General features: G+C 37.3%; 2 protein-coding genes across 4 annotated transcripts in view; one reads left to right on the top strand and one right to left on the bottom strand.

The window, feature by feature from the left end:
- cdk17 (cyclin dependent kinase 17) overlaps positions 1-4,596 on the top strand; it is a 51,422-nt gene extending 46,826 nt beyond the window's left edge. For both annotated transcript variants that reach the window (XM_026226818.1, XM_026226809.1), the window contains 5 exons: positions 896-1,001; positions 1,340-1,382; positions 1,572-1,662; positions 1,746-1,823; positions 2,995-4,596. In XM_026226818.1, coding sequence (XP_026082603.1) covers positions 896-1,001; positions 1,340-1,382; positions 1,572-1,662; positions 1,746-1,823; positions 2,995-3,032 — 356 coding nt within the window. In that variant the 3' untranslated portion in view covers positions 3,033-4,596. The remainder of the gene's footprint in view (positions 1-895; positions 1,002-1,339; positions 1,383-1,571; positions 1,663-1,745; positions 1,824-2,994) is intronic.
- Positions 4,597-4,852: 256 nt separating this feature from the next.
- LOC113058685 (ETS domain-containing protein Elk-3-like) lies at positions 4,853-21,098 on the bottom strand. 2 transcript variants are annotated; one of them, XM_026226840.1, is made up of 5 exons: positions 20,772-21,098; positions 11,645-11,853; positions 10,621-11,391; positions 7,618-7,740; positions 4,853-5,718 (listed from the first exon to the last, which is right to left on the bottom strand). In XM_026226840.1, exons 2-5 carry the CDS (start codon positions 11,849-11,851, stop codon positions 5,608-5,610), a joined length of 1,212 nt encoding a protein of 403 aa, XP_026082625.1. In that variant the 5' UTR covers positions 11,852-11,853; positions 20,772-21,098; the 3' UTR covers positions 4,853-5,607. The 2 variants fall into 2 exon arrangements, with proteins under 2 accessions (XP_026082625.1, XP_026082616.1); XM_026226831.1 differs by lacking the exon at positions 20,772-21,098 and adding an exon at positions 13,954-14,172.
- Between the last annotated feature and the right edge of the window lie 1,296 nt (positions 21,099-22,394).

Here is a 22,394-nt window from a genome sequence, read left to right as displayed (position 1 = left end):
CTTTCCAACTAAATGATTCAATTCAGAGCCTGTGTGATGAAACACACACTTCAACTCCAGACATTACGACATTAAACACACACACACACACACACATTCTCACACCAGATGTGTCATGGTGTACAGTCTCAGAAGTGCTTCTCACCTGCTTTAAAAACAAACTGCAACCATCTGAGCTGCCATGCTTGCTGTCCACACACACAAACACACACGCACGCACTGCATGGAAACAGTGAGATCACATGGTAGGTTATCACAGTTCAGTTGAAACCCTCACCTGATGTGTTTCACTGTGCATCCTGCAGTGTGGAAATATCTCAGAAAAAAAAAAATTAAACTGTAGCTCAAAACAGTGCTGCATGATTTTAAAATGTCATGGGTTTGATTCCCAGGGAAGCCATGAACTGATTAAAAAAGGTTAAAAAAGGTTAAAAATACCTTTAATTGAATGAAATGTTTTCAATGCAGCGCAAGTTGTTTTAAATAAACGCATCTGTTAAATTCATATATGTAAATCATATTTTAAGCAATTTATGGGATTTCCACTGCTTAGAAATAGAGATTTCTGTTGTGGTATGAAGTTGTGGAAATCCTTGAAAACATTCAAAAAAAATTCATTATCACACATTTATTTTGCTAGAGATTGCCTCTTTTGCAATATCTATGAAGTTATTTAAAATATTAACATTAAGTAAATTTATACACACTGTACTACACCTCTTGCATGATAAAAATGTTTTTAATTCAAGTTGTGCAGCATGTTATTTTATAATATAATTTAAATATGCACTATATATATATATATATACACACACACACACACACGTAACAAAAGAAATTGTACATTTTACAATGTATAAGTGTTGAATGGATGTTTTGGCTTTGTGTGAAACAGGAACACCTACAGAGGACAACTGGCCCGGCATCTCGTCAATCGAGGAGTTCAAATCCTACAACTTCCCCAAATACAAGCCTCAGCCCTTCATCAATCATGCACCCAGGTACCTGCGCTCTATCTGTGTCTCTCCAGCTGCTGCTTTGCTGTTTCACGCAGTGTGTGTTTGTTATGAGTTTGTGTGCTCAGTGTCTGTGCGGCGGCTTCAGTGTGTTTGTCTTGCCACACAGAGCAAATGACCATGACCTCAAAGCCTGTGTGTGAGTGTGCGGATGCTGCTGTGTGTGTGTGTTCTGGTGTATGTTAGAAAGCCGTGTGCGTGCCAGTAAAGCAGGATATCCTGTGGAATTTCTGAGGCCGTTTGCTTCCTCTTTTACGGATGCCAGTCTAATTTGTCAACCTGCCGGTCACATCTCTCTCACTCTGCTCCCTTCCCATCTACAGGTTGGATACTGAAGGAATAGAGCTGTTATTGTCCTTTCTAAGGGTAAGAATGTGCCAGAACAATGGATTGCATTAAATACACACGCAAACAATTGTAAATGTTTTTCCGTCTCTTTATCTTTAACACTCTTATTTTCCCATTAACCCTTTTAAAGCATTATCACAACTTAAACTTCCTTTTATCAGTCTATCAAGGCCTTCATCCTTTATTTTTATTTTTTTTTCTCTATAGTATGAGTCCAAGAAGAGGATCTCTGCAGATGAATCAATGAAACACTCCTACTTCAAGAGTCTGGGCATGCGTGTGCACACACTGCCAGAAAGTGAGGATCTTTATACACACACACACACACTTCACATAATCACTCATATGTCCTTATTCTCATGATATGCTGTGCTTGTGCAGGCATATCCATATTTACACTGAAGGAAGTGCAGCTTCAGAGGGACCCCGGTTACCGGAACTCCTCGTACCCAGAGACAGGTGTGTGTTTGTTTTGTTCTTGTATTTTTGTTCAGATACTCTGATAGTAGTCGGTCAGTATGGGTCAGGGTCCGTAGTTTTGGGAACTTACACTAGGTGGCATTGATCGTGTAGACCAATAGCTGTTGAACAGGTTGGGTGATGTGAAATGTTTAGATTTGGGCAATTATTTAAAATTATTAATTGTACATTATTAAAAAAAAAGGAAGGTTAATTGATACCTGTGACCTCCTGGTGGATTAACATAAGTGTTATATGCCAGCAAAATCATGACTATCTTTTAATAGCAGTGTCAATGGATTTGTTTATGAATTTGTTAATTAAAAAAAAAAATTTGATAAATGAGTTAAATATTATGTAAAATAAGTGACATTTCTATTTTATTTGATTTATCATATGGTTTATTATGAATGTGTATATATAATGAATGTTATATTTCAATAAATTTAATATTTTTTAAGTATTATAAAATTTTCTAAATATTCCAGAAATATTTTATAAATATATTTATTATTTTAATTAATAATACATTTTATACATATAAAAACATAAAAAAACATATATATATATATATATATATATATATATATAAATATAAATATATAAATTATATACAAAATACTATAAGAATAATGAGACCTTTTTGGATTCATGATGTACTCATTATAGTTTTGTAAACTCAATAAATTGTTACATAGTGTACCTTTTAAAGTTAATTATATAAATTTAAAAAAGCATTATTTTTTTGCTTGTACACCGTGGTCTGTCCTCTAATAATAGAACTAAATATGTATTTGAATTATATATTTAAAATATTTGAAATATTTTGTAACCTTGCACACTTTCTCTCCCTAGTAATATTACTAATATATTTTATAACTACTGTTTTTATTATTATCACAAAAATATAAATGAAATATTCGCGTCATAGCATACTCCTTGTTTTCTGCTCTAATAATATAACTAATATAATTTATAACTAAATATATATTTTAAATTATATGTCATTTAAAAAAATATATTTTGTAAACTGGTACACCGTGATCTCTCCTCTATATAAAGCTAATACATTTATTCACTGAATATTTAAAATTATTCATTATAAGACATATTTTGTACACCTTGTTCTCTGCTCCTTTTCACTCTCATCCTCCTGTCTCTCTCCTCACAGGCAACAGCAAGAACAGACGGCAGAGCATGCTGTTTTAAGCTGCGTTCCCTCACACTCTTGCCCATCGCTCTCACACTCTAACACACCCACACACACACACACACTTGACGGATCAGTTCGACAGCTCTTAGTCTCCGTGACTGTGTTTTAAAGACTAACAGACTTAGTCCCCCCTCGCTCACAGAGAGAGGGGTGTTTGTTGCATGCGTGGTGTAGGGGATCGGCCGAACCTGTCGAATCCCCCCCCCAGTGTCCCGCCATCCAGCATGCAGCCTTGAGCCAGAGCGCCCATCGGCCACTCGTCTGGACGCCCTTCCCCTGTGTGACGCTTAGGGTGTGCGAGTGTGTGAACATGCATATATTTATTGACGGAGGGGTTGTTTTGCTGCTAATTGACTACTGTCTCTACGTAACTTCCTCACTCTCGGGGCGCCCCTCGTGGACACATCAGTCCCATGTTTTTGTTTTGTTTTAAAAGAACGATTATAATTCTGTTGAAACATAATGTTGATATCGCAGCTGTCCGTCTATCATTGTATTGTTTTACAGAGGAGGAATGAATGCCTATACGAGTGTTTTGACTTAGATTTTGGTTTTCTGGCATGGGGATTGTGCTTTAAACCGAGCGACAGACTCAAAACATTCATTCCAAAACCTCAAATTTGAACGTATCATTTCAAGAAAAAAGTGAATTTGTTCCTTAAAGGCCGCATCACGTGAACCAGGGACCATCTCGACCAGGTGGACTTGCAAAACGAGAGTGGAAAAAACTAACACTGGACCAGCAGGAACTTTGTGACCTCACGGTTTTGAACTGAGAACCGGACCATCCCTCCTTTTGCATTCATTCAGAGTGATCCTATTGGAATTGAAGTGCTTGTATGCCAGATGTGTTTTTAATTCTTTCTTTGACCTTTAGAGCTCCTGATGGATCATCAAAACCAGTTTCTTCTATTAATAGAGCTCTTTTGTAGCTTCCGAGTGTATGCGACGCTTGTAAAAGAGCGAGAAAGTGAGGTTGTATGTGTGAAAATGGAGAACTGTAACTGTACAGAGCCACTTGAAAGGCTCAATGCAAGCAATGGCTATGAAGATGAGCTAGTTTCATTAACAGTATTAAGAGATTGTTTTTTTTTTTTTTTTATGTTACATATTGACCCTTCTGTGAATAATGGTATGTTAATGTGGCATGTTGGAGTTCGACTGTCCCACATTTTAACTTGATTTTATTCAGAAGAGAAAACGATATTGTGTGTATAAAAGAAAAATGTAATAACAAAAAACAAAAAAAAACTTTTTGACAGCAGCGTTGGACCAATGTTTCTTTTTCCCAGCATTTATAAACATGAAGAACGCAGAAGATATCAAACAGATTTTAGATAACATTTCTTTTAAAGATGTTAATTAATTGTTTTCTGGAGATGCGTGCGTGAGTGCGTGTGTATACGTGACGCATGGAGTGCGTGGTGTCCTGTAAGCTCCGCCTCCGTGAAACACTGACGCTCTCAGTCCCAGCTGTCGGCTGAATTGACCGTTTAACTCTTTGTACTGCAGATATTTATTTCTCTTAATCAGTGAAGTAAACATGGTCTGTTTCATACAGCGAACTCTCTGTCGTCTGTTTATTATATTTGTGTGTCTGTGTGCATTTCATCCACAAATGCAAGGTGTTCGTTCAGACGCGGGAAAGTTGCGTCGAATTCAGCGCTTGTTTTTATTTAAAAAAAAACACCAGGCACATTTTCTTGACTCTTGAAAAGCAAAAAAAAAATTATATATATATATAAAATTAATACGAGAATACACTTTTTTTTTAAATCAATTCATTAATGAAAAAAAACCCGGAAGCTATTACAAAGCTTTTCTTTCCAATATTGAAATGGAATTTCGTCTATTACAAAAAGTTTTTAAACAAGAAAATACAAATACACAATTCTTACACAAAAAAGGCACAGCCGGTAGTACATTTGAAGCACAGTGCATACAACGAAATATTATACAATATAACACCAGACAAACAACAAACGAACAGAAACCCGGTTCACAGCCTCAGAAAGATAAAAAAAGAGACTTAAATGCTAATGAGATTCCTTTAATATGGATTAAACATTTCTTCTTTTTGAACTGCTCGAGATCTTTCCAGTTGAAGCACCCTGGGAATGGAAAAGGTCTACGCTGCTTTAAACGTGTTTTACGTCGTTCAGCATCGTTTGTTTCTATCTGAAATTGAGATTATGAAAAATAACTTGCCAAAAAGTCCAGTCTAGAACACTTTCTCCAGGATATAGTTTATCTAAGGCTCCGTTTCCACTGACTCACCGTCTTCTCAAAAGGACACTTCATGTTCTTTGGCATTACCTCATCATAATTCCCTATTTTAAGAGCTTGCGGAGGAATTTTGGTGAGCTGTTTGGATTGCAGCCTGAGTTAAAGAAGAAAACACACAGTTTGCTGGTCCAAAATTCAACAGAACTGAAGGGTGCTGTAGGTGAAGGTGGCCACAAGGGGGTGAAGTGCAGTCTGGCTCAAAAATGACATGAAGGTCCATAATTCCTTCTTAGTGTGACATCAAAGGTGTAATTCTGGGGAGGGGGTATGTGGAGTGTCCAGAAATCAGGATTTCTGGCCGCTGGAGGAGAGGAGGAGAGATGATGAGGAGGATGATGAAGAGGAGTCCAGGTTGGGGAGGGGTAATGGGAGTGGCCCGTTCAGCAGAGTCGGGAACTGTGAAAGTCAGAAAGAAAACAGGACATTGAGGTAATGCTACACATACTGAATCACAATGTCCTCATGTGCTATGTTTACTAGTTATGCAGAAAATGCTGTATAGTGAGGAGGAAAAAACATTTAAAATATTGTATCAGGAAATGTCATATAACTGTAAATTAACCAGATCAAATAATAGAGCACACATCTTAATGGTTAAATCTTATAGAGAAATGTCCAGGTATTATTTAATAGGATATAAATTATATATATATATATATATATATATATATATATATATATATATATATATATATATATATATATATAAAATTATTGTTTTTTTTTCTTAAATTCTGTTTTTTTTTAATGTATTATTAGTTAACTTTTTTTTTTTTTTTTACATTTATTTACATTTTAGAAAGTTAAATACTACCTGCATTTAATTTATTATTATTATTTTTACTATTTATTTATTGGTTCGATAAGTCTGTTTGTTTGTTCATATTTATTTATTTAGTTTGTTATTTCTGATTTTCAGGTGAAATGAGCATGTGTCCATATATGTATTATTATTACTATTAGTAGCAGTATTGTTCTATTTATTATATGTTTTTAATTTTTTATTTTTACCTAATAAAGATACAAACAAATGAATAACCCTGTAGGACTGATTTTGGTATTGTGACAAATTTTTCAGGACATTTTTCCCAGAAATCGTATTCCTGTGTTACAGAAAGGAAGTTTTTTTTTATTATTATTATTTTTTTTAATGATTAAAATCATTTCTAAAAATACCATGAATTAAATTCAGTACAACAAATGGCACCATAGAGAGTATGTAAAATAGGGTTTCAAAAAAAAATATAATACCTGGACATTTCTTAACAGTTTCTGTAAATATCTCCATAATACACCTCAGTGAAGAAACCCCCCCCCCCAAAAAAAAAAGAAAAGAAAAAGAAAACCCTTTCTTTGTGGTTCACAAGACAAACATTCGTAGTCCATCACGGTAGCACTAGGAGAGGAACTTCCTGTTATGTGATAGCTGACTATACACACAGACAGTCTTTTTCAGTTATCACCCCCTCCCTTTTTTAACAGGAAGCTGTTTTTCCCCCATATCCAATGCAGAGAGGAAACATCTGTAGCTTATTTCCAAACCTTAACCCTAATACACACACACACTCACACACACCAGTAAATCCATTTCCCGGATTGACTCAAAAACATCTCACAAGTATCTATTTTTTCTGGTATATATTTTACAGGTATAGAAAATCAGAAAAACAAAGAAGAATTGCTCTGTGAAAGAAAAAAATCCAGACGTGCCACAAAAGTTTTCCGCTGCAGCCAATAACGGCAGGAAGGACAATCATGTGACCAACCAGAAATCTCCCACTACGGCTGCCCAGGGAGGAAGTGAGAGTGGGGGAGTTAGTGTACGTCTGTCTCTGTGTGTGTGTGTGGGTTTGTGTGTGTGTGTATGCGGTAGTAAAAGTGCACATCATGAACTGTCACTATTTCTATAAAGGCGGAGCCAAACAGTCACCCGTGGTTACCTTAATGGTTTCCTGCTGGCTAGCGATGTTTACAGTAAAGACTGGAGTCTCCCCTCAAAAAGCAAGATGAGCATAAATATAAAATTTGCATTCTGTCTTTTTTGTTCACTTACACACACACACACACACACACACCTCCCTACACACTCACTCTCCCCGGGGCCAGAACAGGAAGTATCCACAGGATTTCCCCTCTCGCTCACATGAAGGCTGAAACATGACACCAAACACAAACACGCTCGCGAAACAGACAAATGAATCTCTTTCTAAAACACACTCGCACGTCACTGCGAAAACACATCCTCACAAAATCAGTTTTCTTTTTTTTATAGTTTTGAGAATGTTTTGTGCGTACCTGAAAGAGTGACCCGTGGCCCTGTAGCCTGGCTGGGCTGAGAGGGGCTACAGGACTCAGGCTGCTCCAGAAATGAATGGAGGACAGGAGAGGACTGGGTGTCAACAGCAAACCAGAGGGAGTCTGAAGAGAGAGAGGGGTAGGGGGAGGTATTGTGAAAGGGGGGAACAGGAACATGAGATGTTATTTGTATTAGTCACTGAAGTCATGGATCATGAAATCCCAATTCAAAATGTCTTTTTGAAACTTTGGAAAGACAAATGTGAGTCTCTGCATGTCCAGACACGTCTTTGCGTCAGTTTGAAGGCAATAGCATGTGAAACCTGTCATGCACAAGTAGTCTGAGAAACCCTTTAAAAAAATCTTCCCAGATTTTTTCACCTGAACAGGACAAATTTGGAGTGTTAAGGGTATGTAGCACAAATGCAATGCATGTAAGCACGACCGTCCTGGACATAGTTGACACTTGTTTTATTTGTCCAAGTGGCTGGAGCATTTTACTCAATCTCACGTTATGAAATAACTGTCTGTTGTAGATGTTTCAGTATGTTTAAAGCAACAGTTAACCCCTAATTCAACTTCTGTCATGTGCTCAAACTCACGTCATTAAAAATCAGTTTAAATTTGTCTCTTGCGGATAATCGTCCCAATTTTAATTTTTTGAAGGCAACCAGGGACTGATGATCTCCAATACAGGGTTGCCAGGTTTTTCACAACAAAACCTGCCCAAATGCTGGTCAAAATTAGCCCAATTGTTTTAAGTGGGGTAAAATAAACTTTTTTTTTTTTTTTTTGATGGGGTTCCCCTTGTAAACCCCCTGGTATTGGGGTCACTTATACCGCGGACATGAAAAAAAACTGACTTGACAACACTGCTCAAAAGGCACCATTAAATTAGTCCATAAGGCTTCTGCAAATTTTCTGATGTCCTACAATGTCAAGTTACATGCCATACTAAATGTAAATGAGGATGTGATGGATAGACTTGCGGGGTGTACACCATCACCATCCCATAATGCTCTTCTCCATCTTCTGATATAACCAGATTTTTCAAACTGGACTTGTCAATAAGTTCTTTGCTGATTGTCTTTCACAACAATGCATCTTGCAAATTTTCCACTCGATTGCTTGAAGATGCGATTGAAGCATATATTGCGCTTTCATGGGAATCGCATTTCCCAATTCACATCATTCGCAGTGCCCCATGCAAATTCATGTCTTTGCATTGACTTTATATGTAATCTACTCGCGCAAATAATGAAATTAGCTTTTGGTGTGCAAACACCATTTACAGTCTTTACAATGGCACATAGTGTATTTGGTGTCGTAATTCTCACGGGTTTTATGGAGTTTTATGTCTGCTGAAAGTTTTTTTCTAAAATACAGGTACGTTTCATTAGCTGGACAGTCAGTATGCTTTTAAATAACAATACAAACACCTGAATGCACTGTACTTCTATCCCTCACAGTCTCATTTTCATTCCTGTCAAAAATTAATTTTTACTAAAGTATACTTCAGTTACTCTAGGCTAGGGTAAAATAAAAAAAATTCTAACCGTTCATACTTTGTATGCTCAACTTGCACATGCGCCTTGTATAGTTTTTGCATTAATTAGTTTGACCACAAGGTGACAACACTCCATGACCCGTTGTTTACAGTCAAATCAGTGTTTTGTATGCATTTGGCCAATCAGTGTACACGGCATCAATTATAGTTCCTATAGAACTGTTTTAGACCCTTCTCTGATATAGGAGCTAGTTTAGTTCCTAGAACTAAATAGGTTCCTAGTTCTCACGGTTTAAACACGCCAAAAAGCGGGAACTTTCACGAATAGTTCTAGGAACTATAAAAAGGTTCCTCCTGTGCGAAAGCCCCTATAGACACCTGCGATGACAAATTGGGTATATGAGAAACTCTAGTTTAAATGTGTAAAACGTTCAGAGAGAAATAGTGACAAGGATGCGTTTGCATCCGCTTGTGTTTGTATCAAAACTAAGTCATTCATGTTTAGATTGACATAAGTGTAAGTAAACGATGACAAAGTAAATTTTTGGGTGACCTGTCCCTTTAAAAGAGAAAGTGGGAGAAAAACCCACACAAGCATGTAGCTTCCCATGGGTCATGGACTTTGGCTCACCAGGTTGTGGCTATAGGGCAGCATGTGAAATCAATTTCTCGTTCTCGCTCAGTTTTTCTCTGTCCTGTGTCACTATGCTGTAGTGTGTGCGAATACGGACATATGGCTTTACTTACAGGTCTCTCTTTTCTCACTTAGGCCATTCTGTCTGTCTTTTTCCTCTTCCTGTCTCACTCTACCTCTTTTTAAAAACCTGTCTGCCTGCTACGCATTTCTCCCTACACACCCAGTAAAGGCCGAAACGAATAGCTGTATTACCAGAATAGGTGTGTGTCCTGTCTATTTGTTACCTGTTGAAGGCTTATAAACACTGCCGGAGAGGATGTTTTTGTGTTCATTTATAGCGCAGTTCCAAAATCTAGTAAGCTTCCTACAACAAAATGAAATCTAATCCGAAAGCTCTACACAGGAAGCAATTAAATACTAGTGCATAATATGCTTCTTGCTAAGCTAACAACATGATGCACTGCCATAAAAATACATTGCATTTATATTGTAATAAAGCATTCTGGAATAAATATTTGTATATATATTAGACTAACATAATCAGACCAATATTATTTTGTTAAAAACAATGCTGCCTTGCCTTCTCACAACTAAATCCAAGAGAAGTTTACATTAGCATGTTGCTAAACTAACTACACTGTGTTCTAATACAGTAGTACAAAAACTACATATAGCAAACAAATGTTGTGTAAAATAGCACATTTTTCTTTTAACAGTAATTTTTGGTATTGAATGAAATCTATTTGACATTTTTTTCTCTTTGAATGAAAAATCCTTTGCTTCGATTATTAGGAAACAGATGTATGTGTGACATAAATATACATGTGAAAATGTAAATGAACATGTGACAGTTTAATACCTGTGCAGTGAAAAAGGCTGGTGTAAGTGACCCTGAGGGCAGTGCTGGGCTGTTGAGGGCGATGGAGCCCAAGTCACTTCCTGAAAGCAGTATGGAAGGGGCGGAGATTTCCAGCCCTTTGGGTTTCCGAGCTTTGGGAGGCAGTCCGTTGCTAACGGTCCTCCTCTCAGGGGGCGTGGCCCAATTCTGGGCTCGCTTCCTGTGGCCGGATGATAAATTTAGAGGCTGAGCGCTCTGCTCTGATTCGTCTATGCGAGCCTCTGGGCTGCGCTCCGGCCGCAGCGTGTAGACAGGGCTATGAGAAGGGGAGGGGCTACGGGATGAACAAGGGGAGGTTTTTGAAGCGAAGAAGACCTCCCCAGATGCAGGTGGTGGTGAGGAAGCCAGGGGAACGGTCTTTTCTGATCGATTAGTGACAAAGCGAATCACCGTTTGTCCCTCCTCCCCTCTATCGCCCTCTCGCTGCTTCTCAACTTTAATTGGACGCAGCAGCGGAGATGGGCTTTGGAGGGAACTGACTGTGAAAGACGAGTAAAGACCAGAGTGGAGATACTCGTTCCTGTAGGCAGGGCTTCTCAGCGATGACAGTGACAGCTTTGGAGACTCCTCCCCCTCGCCGCAATCCGACTCCACCTCCTGCAACATGACGCCCCCTGCGATGTGACCCCCATCCCGGCCGAGCTCCACCGCTTGGGGATCCATCTTCAGAATATCAGGGAACGAGACGAACTTGTAAACAAACTTCTGGCCAATCACCTTCTTTATGATGTTCTGCAAAAGAAAACGGATTACAATACAATTACAATACACTCAAATGGCAATTTGTAACTATTTTACATAAATTGGTGGCTAATTCGTATGAATTTGTACAATCTTGGTCGTACATTTAATACAAACTGCTAATGCCCCATTGATGGTTGGTTGTGGGGTGTAAAATTCTCCATACAAATCCCATTGTATAAATTCATTACAAAATCGCCACCTCGTAAAATTGTTGCATTTATCCAATACGAGCGTGTGTAACCTTGTCATAATAGTAGCGTAATGCTCGGCTAAGTTTGTCGTAGTTCATGTTGGTCTTGTTCTTGCGCAGGCCCCAGAGTTTGGCAACTTCTTCCGATTTGAGCAGCTTGAACTCGCCGTCGTTGGATGTCCAGCAAATCAGGTGCTTATGGCTTTGGTCCAGCAGTAGCTGCAGCAGAAACTGCCACAGCGTGATAGCACTCTCCATATCTATAAACATTAACAGTTTACATTTTAATAATCATAACTGGGCAGATATTCTTTTCCAGAACACAATTATAACCTAGTTAAATTATTTTTTTTTAAGAACTTTTCACTGAAAAGTTCGGAACTAAAAATGGTTCTTGTTTTTCGATGTGGAAAACCCATTTTTGTAACCTTTATTTTTAAGGTTCAGATTGCAATTCAGTTCAGATTGTGAGTTTGAGACTGTTTGAGAGTATTTTTGATGGATTCATTCCAATGAATCGTTTAGAGTTATTTGTTCTTAAGTCAGACTGTTCAAACTATAGGCTACACTCTTACAAAAAGGTTCTTTATTGTCATCAATAATTTCATGAAGAACCTTTAACATTCATGGAACCTTTCCAATGCGCAAGGTTCTTAAAAACTTACTTTTGATTAACACATGCTCTTCACACCAAGAAAAAATGCTTCTTTTGAGAACTTTTCAGGAAAGATCCCATATTGATGTAAAAGGTTTTTTATGGAATGCCAAAACAGAAACTTTATTTTTAAGGCTGTTGCTGTTTTGTAACAAGAATCAAGAAGAATCAAACTTTAAATGGGAAGAATATAGAAACTCTTTGGTCATTTTTGAGCGAGATGCTAATGGCCTGATCAAACTCAATGATCTTTGCTAAGCTAAGCTAAGCTAAAAGTGCTACCGGCAGACCCACCCGGAGATTGGCTGAATGGATTAAAAAACGTTAAAACTCAACTGTTTAACTTTAGGGGAGTTGGAAAATGAAGTAGAGTGTTCCTTTAAGGACATGTTTAATGACCCTAATAAGGTTTAAGGATCTGAAGGTAGATGCTGTGGTACAGCAAAGCCTAAGTATATGTCTGTGAATTAGCGCAGACCGGTGCCTTGTTTCAATTGATCTGATAATCAGACATCTTTCCAGGAGTTAACTGCATTCTTAAAAAAAAAACCTTCCTTTAACCATTTTCATGCAGGTTTCAAACAGGAAGTGGTGAAAGGGAGAGGCCAGAGCATCAGCCGTACAAACGCGGCCACATTAAAGAACGCTCCTGAATTCATCGTCTTCCTTTAATTTCCCCTTTTCCCTCTGCACTCTTCATCTCTCGCATGAACAAAAAACGTCATTCCTGAGTGCCCTCCCACAAACTCTGCAAGCATTTCCTGTTCTGTTGTACATTAACGCACAGGCTCATAAACAACAAAGAGCTATCAGCCGGAAAGACTGACACGGGAATGAATTGCAAATAAGCAACATGTTCCAGCATCGACCGTACTGCTGAACTCTCTGGGTGACAGAGGTGTCCGCTCAAAGGCGGGCAAATACACCCACTGGTGAACAGAGATTTCTAAAAGGGTAAACATGAAGTCTATCTACAAGATCCTGTTTAGGAACAGATTAGAGTGACCAGGTAGAGATAGGTGGGTTAAGAGGGCACAAAATAGTTGAAATGTCCCAAAACTAGAGCCAAAACATACCACAAACAGAAAGGGAATTCTTAAAGGTAAGGGCCACTCAAAAATTAAGATTCAGTTCAAAACGCCAATAAAGTTAAAATTAGGGGTTAATAAGTTAGTTTTTTTTTTTTTTTAATAAACTTTTTTTTATTCAGCAAGTATGCATTAAATTGATCGAAAGTGACAATAAATATATTGTTACAAAAAAAGTATTTAAAAAAAAAATGCTGTTCTTTTGTACTTTCTATTTATCAAAGAATGGTTTCCGAAATAAATTAAGCAGCACAACTGATTTCAACATTAATGATAAAAAGAAACGTTTTTTTGAACATTAAATCAGCATTTTAGAATGATTTCAGAAGGATTATGTGACACTGAAGATTGGAGTAATGATGCTGTAAATTCAGCTTTGCGTCACAAAAATAAATTATATTTAAAAATATATGAAAACAGGAAATGATCATCTTGGATTGTAATAATATTTCACAATATTACTGTTTTTATTGTATTTAGATCAAATAAATGCAGCTATGGTGAGCATAAAAGACATAAAAAACCAGCAAATTTTTAGCTAAATCTGAGTTCCATTTGATCAAAATACTGGCTGATCCAGAATAACAGTAATAAAAAACATGAAGTCAGACACTTCCCTTTAAATTGTTCTGCTGCGTAATCCTTGAACATCACCCAAACTGTTATTATCAGACTTCAATACTGCCAAAATTAGTCCAACATGCACAGACACACATACTTAATCTTTATCCACCATGACCGCCCATGATAAGACTGATAGATCGTCCAGTTTTTGTGAATGGGTTTCAGAGCACAAAATGGCTAAAAGTGCTCTTTATATTCTGGCACTGTGGTAGGACACAGACAGGAAGCTGCGATCTCACGAAACAGGATGTGCACAATGATATCTGCTCACATTCCTTCAAGAAACCTTAGAAATAAACAGAGTCTTTCATTGTAACATTTATAGTTCAGACAACATGATTTGAGTGATGCTAAACTCTCCTGCACAAATAAACTGACAAAAAAGACAAATTAATGATTGTTTCAGCACACCCAGATATAGACAACAAAGCTGCATTCAACCTGGATCCACTGGGTGTAAGATAAGGATTTTCTAATGAACAGGAGTGAGTTTGTTCATCATTGCGGTCTGGGATTGACTCCAACAGGAAGGTGCAGTGGTTCAATGTTAAAAGCCCAACAGTACAGGAAGTTTAAATCTTGCTTGGGCCACTTCCTGTGACCGTTGTCGTCATGCCCTTTAGCCACATGCTTACCCTTAGTGTACTCTCATAACCTCTTTCTCTACATCCCTGGTTAAAGTTTAGGAAATATAAAAAATATATATACACATTACAAAACCGGTAGACTTTGACCAGGAAATGCAACATTTTCATTGTTTTATTGAGCCTTTTATAATGACAAGACTAACGTTTTACTTTTCAAACAACAGGTAAGTTAACCTGTTACAAGTTAAAATAACAAGTTGAAAAAAAAATGCAATATACAATTAGAACATACAAGGGAAATATAACTAAAATAACTTAATAAATGTATATATAAAATTTGAAATAAGTATTTTTTAGTACACTTGCTACTTAATATTTCTAGAAATGTTTTCTCAAGTGCAGTTATTAAATCTTTAAATATAAATAATTAAAATGTTTAATAACTTAATTTTCTATTTTGAATCATAAAAAACATTGAATTTAAGATTAGCTAATAACATGGTAGCAAATAAATGAAATGAAACAAATAAATAAATAAAAACAGACCAGTTGCTTACAAACAAACAAACAAATAAATTATCATAGAAGTAATCCAATATGATTTTGTGCATTACCAAGTTTTCTAAGATCACATAAAAGCACACATTTCAATATGTGCATGTTTTCATTGTATGAAAAGGAGCAGCATGAACATTTTTAAGCAGCTAAAATAAAATTTAATTAAGCAGCTTTGGTACATCATGATGCCTCATGAATGACTACAGACTTTTCATTTTTAAGTAAACTATCCCTTTAAGGAACATGCATATACTTAATGTGTTGCAGCACAGAGTTTCTCCTTTTTTTTTTTGTGGATATGTGGTGTTTAAGACAAACTGAAGTTGAAGGGGTGGTGTTGAGTGTTGGGATGCAGGACAGCAGGAAGACCTGGGTGGAGGAACAGTAAAGGACCTCAGGTTGAGGTCTGAGAGGCGTTTAAGGGAGGAAACCAGTTTGACTCGCATTCAAAGCTGCCAAATGTGTGTGTGTTTGAACACACTCCTCAGTTTCAACTAGCGTTACATCATGCCCTTTGGTAACTGTAAGTCAGTCAAGTAAGTCAGGGCGGGCTGGCGTTTACTGCAGCTTTATTTCTGTCTGAGCCAACACTCTCCGGAGACAGATGGAGGGAACGAACGAGACGGAGTGGTAGATGGAGAAACTAGGCTGGCTGACTCACACGTGTGGATAGCTCTGACACGGAGCGTGTTTTATTGGCCAAGTGGAACTCCCTGGTTGCAGACGGCCTTATTTTGGAAAAGTCTTTGTCATATTTTTGACAAAGACACATAAGCTTAAACTTTCACCCTGGTTTTCGCTCATCAAACTGCCGGCTCTGGAAGTCATCAAGGGATTGATTGAATAATGAGCCGAAGGGAGCAAACGACCCCAAACTCTAACAGGACAGGCTAAAATCAAACCGAAAACACTTGAGGTCAACATGCAATGGTGTTCGTGACACATTATGCTTCTGTAATGTGATGTATTTCCAAAAAATGTCATTGGGAATCAGTAGGATTTAGAAAAACGGTTGCAAAATGAGTAAATATAATATAATACTTATAAAGAAAAAAAAGTTCTTAAATTTCAATGTAGTAAAGTGATGTATTTTCTAATAAAACACTTGGTTTTATCCAGTGGGAATCAAGTTGATCATAAATAAATAAAAGTTTTAACAGTAAAATATGAGTATAATAGTATTTTGTTTGTTGTTTTTTGTTTTGACTTGGTAATGTGACATATTGAATTAAAACACTATATTTTATCCTACAGGATGCAATTAAGGTGGTAAATTTGTAGATATTTTATGAAAATTAGAAAAGTAAAAGTTTATTACATTTTGATGAATAGACAACTCTTGATTTTATTCACCGGGAATCAATGTTGCGAAAAAGTAAATGTTTTAAGAAAATGAGACATTTGACATCTGTACATAAAACACTTGATTATCCATCAAAAATCAACTGAATTGTGAAAAAGGGTTGTAAAATTTGTAAATATTTTAAGAAAATAAGTGGTTTTATTACAATTTGATGATAGATTATGCTTAGCAATAAGTAGACAATTCCTGAAAACCTGGAACATGTATTAAGATTTTGATTTCATGTAGACGTTCTGCTTCATAATTTGGTGTGCACGACTTTTATTTTTGTCTTTTCAGTTGCTTTTGGTTGGAATATCAGCCAGAGGGAGTGTAAAGAGACACAAACAGCAAGATTCGGCCAAACCTGTGGTGACAAAGGAGGAAGTGCTCAGAAAATGCTGCCAATACAGACTACAGATATTTATCAGGAAGTATTGTGTGCTCTCTCTCTCTCTCTCTCACACACACACACACACATGCTCATTGAATACTCTTCTACATATGTGACACAGATCTCATTATACATATTCATGTAGCAATTTACAGTCATATCTCATACCTAACTCTTGGGCAGAACATGAAAGCTCGCCGTACGCCACATACCCAGTTATTTTTTCCAAACCCCCAAAGACGTGAAATAAAACCATTTCCTGCTCCAGCATCCTCTGAGCAGAGCATCTGCGTTAAACGACCGTAAAACTGTCTATATCAGGACTTCCTCCAATTCTCCTTTGAAGGGCGTCTTCCTGGGAATGCCGATCCCGAACTGAAAGGTAGGAATTCCTGCTGCGGGGAGCAAACACGGGAACGCGGGGACCACACGGACACAAGGCACAAATGGGAGGTTTCCTCTTCTCTTTTCATGCTGGCACACACCTCTCATCCATATGGACGTCTAAAGACAGACATGCTTTGTGTGACACCATGATCAACGGACTCATTGATACCCAGATTAACTGCCCTAATCAAAGGGAATAAACACAGCGAGCTGATTTCCAATGCTCTTGGCAGTTTGGAGGGGTTTCTGCACAGAGCGTGTCTGTAAAAGTCATTGTTAGATTATCAGAGGGGGAAAATGGAGAGAGAAAAAAAACTGCAAAATCTCTGTTTTATCTTTCACTATGAGCAATGACATAAACTGTGCAGAAGCCAAGTCTGTTCTAAGACACACAAATAAATAACGGACCGTGTGCGCTAAACAAAAAGACACACTCGAACACAGCACTGCATTGGCTCTGTTCTTCTGGCATGCATCAGCGTCATGGTCATTGGGTTTAAAGATGTTTTAGCACACTGCATGAAATTTGGGATGAAATAAATGAATCATCCATAGTTTTACAGTTAGATGGCATTGGTAGGTCCACAGGGATTCTGTCTCTCAACATGTCAATCTATTTTAACAATAAGAGTAGTACTCTTTAGTTCTGTTTAAATGTGTTTTTTTTTTTTCCCAAATAGCGCGGATAATGTGAAAAAATCTATAGATACCATCTAAGCCTAAGAATCAGTAAGAAAATGAACTGTTTTACCACTTTAAATGCTTATTTACCCCAGAAAAACTTTCAATTTCTGAGTTTACATTATAGAAAATACACTGAAAAAATGTGTTGTGAAGTAAATACAGCAGAACATATCTATTATTTTCTTCAATAAATTATCTGAACTTTAAAATCTACTCAAATACTTATTTACATCTTTAGCTTATCTATACCAGCGTCTCATATTCGTTAAAGTAGAAAACTTTTAAAAAGTATAACATTTAATAACATCTACCTAAACTACCTATACATTTACAATGCACTGGGAAATGAATAATTAAGGTCATGCTTTTGCACAATTTGTCAGTTTTATTTGCACTTTTGTTAATTTGTTTGCATTTTGAGTTAATTTTCTACTGCTCATAACTTACCTATCTACAATAATTGTGTTTTTGTGTACCAAAAATTTTGCTAGTTGTAGTTACTTTCCAAAAAATGTTCATGTATATTCATTATTATTTTTAAAGTTATTTAGTTTTACTATTTTAAATACAACTACCATTGCAAGTTGCAGATATATATGAATTTTAGATATTCATTTTATTTTACAAACTAGACTAGACATTTTTCAGTGTACAGCTGAACTTTTTTTTCTCGGATGGCCATAGGTGAGAAACTCTTGTGAGGAGACTAGCTTGTTTTCAAAAAATGCCAATGGAAAACACCCAGCCCATCTAACCATACAGGAACTAGACAGGAGGAACATGTCTGTAGACACAGAATCAGGCAACAGCTCAGTTTGTCAGTAGCTTAACAGGCAACATACAGTATACCACCTGATAAGGCTGATTTTTTAAGTTTCCCACACTGCGTGCGCTTGTGTGTGTGTGTGTGTGTATATATATAAAAGAGGAAAGAGGAGAATCTTTGAGGTGAGAAGATGCACTCCAGGCTCTCTCCAGTGTAAAGTGACATGCTCACACCGTTCAAGACTCATGCAACAGACACAAAGGGACAGTTCTGACCCAAAACCCCAAGCCCAGTGTTTTGAATGGCCCCCAGACAGCTTTTAAACACCAAACTTGCCATCGCACTCACAAACCCCTCCACTGTAGCACCAGCGGAAACTCGTAATGAGATTAGTTTGTGTGCGCAGACATTACTTCGCCATGACTAAATGTGCGCTCTTCCTGCGCACACAGACTGCAGTGGAAAATTCAGGGAGCTCCTGCTGAAGAGAGGGAGAAAAGAGCCGTGAAGGACTTCTCTCCACAACCACATTTCTCCAGAAAGAGCTGCAGCTCTTGAAATTATGCAGACAGATCTGAGAACGTCTGACGGCATGTCTGTGTCCATTCAGAAAGAATGTGGACACTTTCAAATATCAAAAAAGGAAAACATTCCTTATACTTTAAACTAGATTTTGGAATGCTTGCATTAAACTTTTTTTTTTTTAATCTAGTTGGCTGTTCTATTGAAATAATGGTTCCTCTTTTAAGCAACTTAATGGAAAATACAGAAATATTATGGCACAAAAATATAGATATAATAATCAAAAAGGGCTTGGAAAGCATTCCTTGTTTACATTAAACTAGGTATCGCTGCATTTTACTCTTTGCATTAAACTGTTTGAATCTAACTGGCTGATCAAAATGATGGTTCCTCTTTTAACCCATTTCAGGGAAAATACAGTAATATTAAGGTTAAATAAATACTGAAATGGCAAATAATAATCTTACTAATCACAGTTGATAGTTTATTTGTTTTACCACTGAGCTTTTTAAATGTCTTGTGTTTGAAATAATGTCTAGACGCCAAAAACGGCATAATTGCAAATGTATCCAACCCATCTAACCATACAGGAAGTAGATAGAAGGAACGTGACTGTAGACTTTACACGCAGTGTATCCAAAACTTCAAAACAGAAGGAAATGGAAAGCAAAACATCTCCTTCTAAATGATAATACAGTAGTTTAAAATGAAGACCAGAAGTATGTGGACACTTTCTTGTTGTTAGAGTTGAACATGGACTTCACAAACTACACCTGGTTGCTATGATACGACACTTGTGGTGAACCTGGGGACATCTTGGGTTAGATCTGAGGAAACTCTAGCATCATCTGCTATCTGAAGTCCATTCATGTATGTATGTATCTATGAGTAAGTCTCCAAACACATTTGGGCTCACAAACATAAATCTCCTCCAATCATATTAAATAACCCCCAGCATATGTAGACGCAGGAGTAACATCAGCTATAAGGCTGAACTGAAGTTTCTTTGTTTGCTCCAATGACTCATTTTCAAGATGCTGTCTGCTGCCAGTTTCAATCCGGAAGCGCATGGCAATTAGTCTGCTGCTGTTTCCAGACAAACCAGAAACTCTACTAGTGCGTTTAAAGCGCCAGGAGCCAAATTTCACTGTTTTCTAGCAGCCCTGCTTTCGAATATACAACCAACAAATCTTTCAAACAAACATCACAAAATCGTGAGCTCAACAGGTATTCAAACTTTCCTCAGCCGTGCGTAAACGGTGCGTAAATTGCGCGTAAGTAACGGGAACCGTGGACACTTGAAGTGTCTTCTGTGTCTGTTATTGCTCAAAGAGATATATTCGTTTTTGAACACTGAATACTTTATAACTGTACACATTTAAGTCTCGCACATCACTTCTGAACATTTCAAACAGCTCCCTCGTTTGGATACGTTCATTCTTTTTTGGGGGGATATCAAGTTTCAGTCGTGTACTTTGGAAGGTTTCTCCTTTCAGTGTTATTAGGAAGTAATTACACGTTTAAAAACATGCATAAATCGTTCGAGTAGCATGGATGGATTATTCACATACCTGTGCGTAATGGTCAGGCTTTTTGGGGTCCTCTTTCGCTTTATTAAAAAGAATTCCGTATAATGGGCTGTTTTTCCATGCTGTCGGCCGTCTCGGCAGCTCTCAGTCGGACTGTAATGGGATCCCGACTGTTTTCTCTCTCTCTCTTTCTCTCTTTCTCTCTTTCTCTCTCTCTCTCTCTGAGCAGGAAGTTGGTGCAGGCAGACAGCGAGCCGGCTCACTTCCTCTCGCCGTGCGCTATTCCCCAGGCGCTCGGCCCGTCTGTGTAAACACGCTTTTCCTCCTCCAGCCACCATCCGACGTTCAAGAGCACGAGCACACATGCGCACGCAGTATACTGTAATCTGAATCTGCTGCGAGCGGAGCGCACTGACGTCACCTTCTTCCTATCCGGGACCCGCCGGGAGGAGCCGTGTTCCTTCCTCTACACACATTTTGTATGCGTGTGTATATGAGTGTGTCTGATTCTGACGTTTGGGGATCGAGTTGCTAGAAAATGTCCCATAGCTTTACTAAATCAGGGAGAACAAAAAAATTTAGAAAAAAAAGAGAATAAATAGGCCATTCTTCGAAATGGGTGATTTTCCTTTTGAAATGATGACTTTTGTGCATTTTTAAAGAATTTCAAACATTCTGTTAGACAAAAAATGAGTAGTAATTTGTAAAAAAAAAAAAAAAAAAAATTTTTTTTTTAAAATTAAGTTAGCCTCTTAATTTATATTGTGGCATAGCCAGCTAGATTAATACATTTTAATTTGCACTGAGAATATGATTGTGGGTAACTTGCCTCGCCAGCCTCGTTAAAAGTGCTTTAACAATATTACAATGATATTTTCCCACAAATATACACATGAATTTTTTTTTTTATAATTGAATAAATGACTGAATAAATAAATAAATACTTGTCGAATATGCTTTATTGGCATATCAAAATACTGTAGACGCGCAATGCAACAAGTGACAACAACAATGCAACAAACAAGTGATATTAGCATATAAAGTGCCTCTCAAATAATAAAACGTAGGCCTGTATCTATATTTCTGTAGCAACTACAAATAAATCTCTGTCTTGGTAAATGAGTGGTATGGGGCTCCTCGGGGGGTGGAACCATCTTCCGACTTCCTGGAGGGATATCCACTGTCCACTGACAGGAAGCCGGATCCTTCAGAACACACACACACACACAAACACACAAACACACACACACACACACTTGACCAGTCTCTTGACCTCTTCTTTAAATTCTGATTTAACTGATGTTGCTAATGTAATAACTGAATGGCTGATATTCATGAATATGCCTGAGTCCGTCCACTTGAGATGTTCACACACTGACATTTTAAGGGGCATATGAAAACAATTACTATCTCAGTAATAACCCTTTATTTAAAATGTCTGTTCATTTGCCGCCATCTAGTGGAGGGTAAAGACATTACAACAAGCGCCTGTGAACGTCTTTAAAAGAACTGAAGTCCGGTCAATCTTTCTTTAACAGTAACAATTAATGTTGAATTAATATTAATAGCAGAGGGGGCATTATGATAAAGAAAAAAAAAAACATTATAAAATTATGTGAAACATTTTTATTAAATTAGCATGAAATTAAAGCATGGTGGGGAATT

Source organism: Carassius auratus, chromosome 4 (genome assembly GCF_003368295.1).
Source record: "Carassius auratus strain Wakin chromosome 4, ASM336829v1, whole genome shotgun sequence".
Classification (NCBI taxonomy): domain Eukaryota; kingdom Metazoa; phylum Chordata; class Actinopteri; order Cypriniformes; family Cyprinidae; genus Carassius; species Carassius auratus.
This window is presented reverse-complemented; position numbering and strand designations above follow the sequence as displayed.

What these genes read in the sequence shown, in the direction of transcription:
- LOC113058685 (XM_026226831.1), bottom strand. Translation starts at nt 13,987, where the DNA reads ATGTTCAAGGATTACGCAGCAGAACAATTTAAAG. An exon ending in CGCAGCAGAACAATTTAAAG is followed by an intron (nt 11,854 to 13,953) that starts GGAAGTGTCTGA and finishes TAATGTTTATAG; the next exon opens with ATATGGAGAGTGCTATCACG. An exon ending in GCCACGGGTCACTCTTTCAG is followed by an intron (nt 5,719 to 7,617) that starts GTACGCACAAAA and finishes TGACTTTCACAG; the next exon opens with TTCCCGACTCTGCTGAACGG.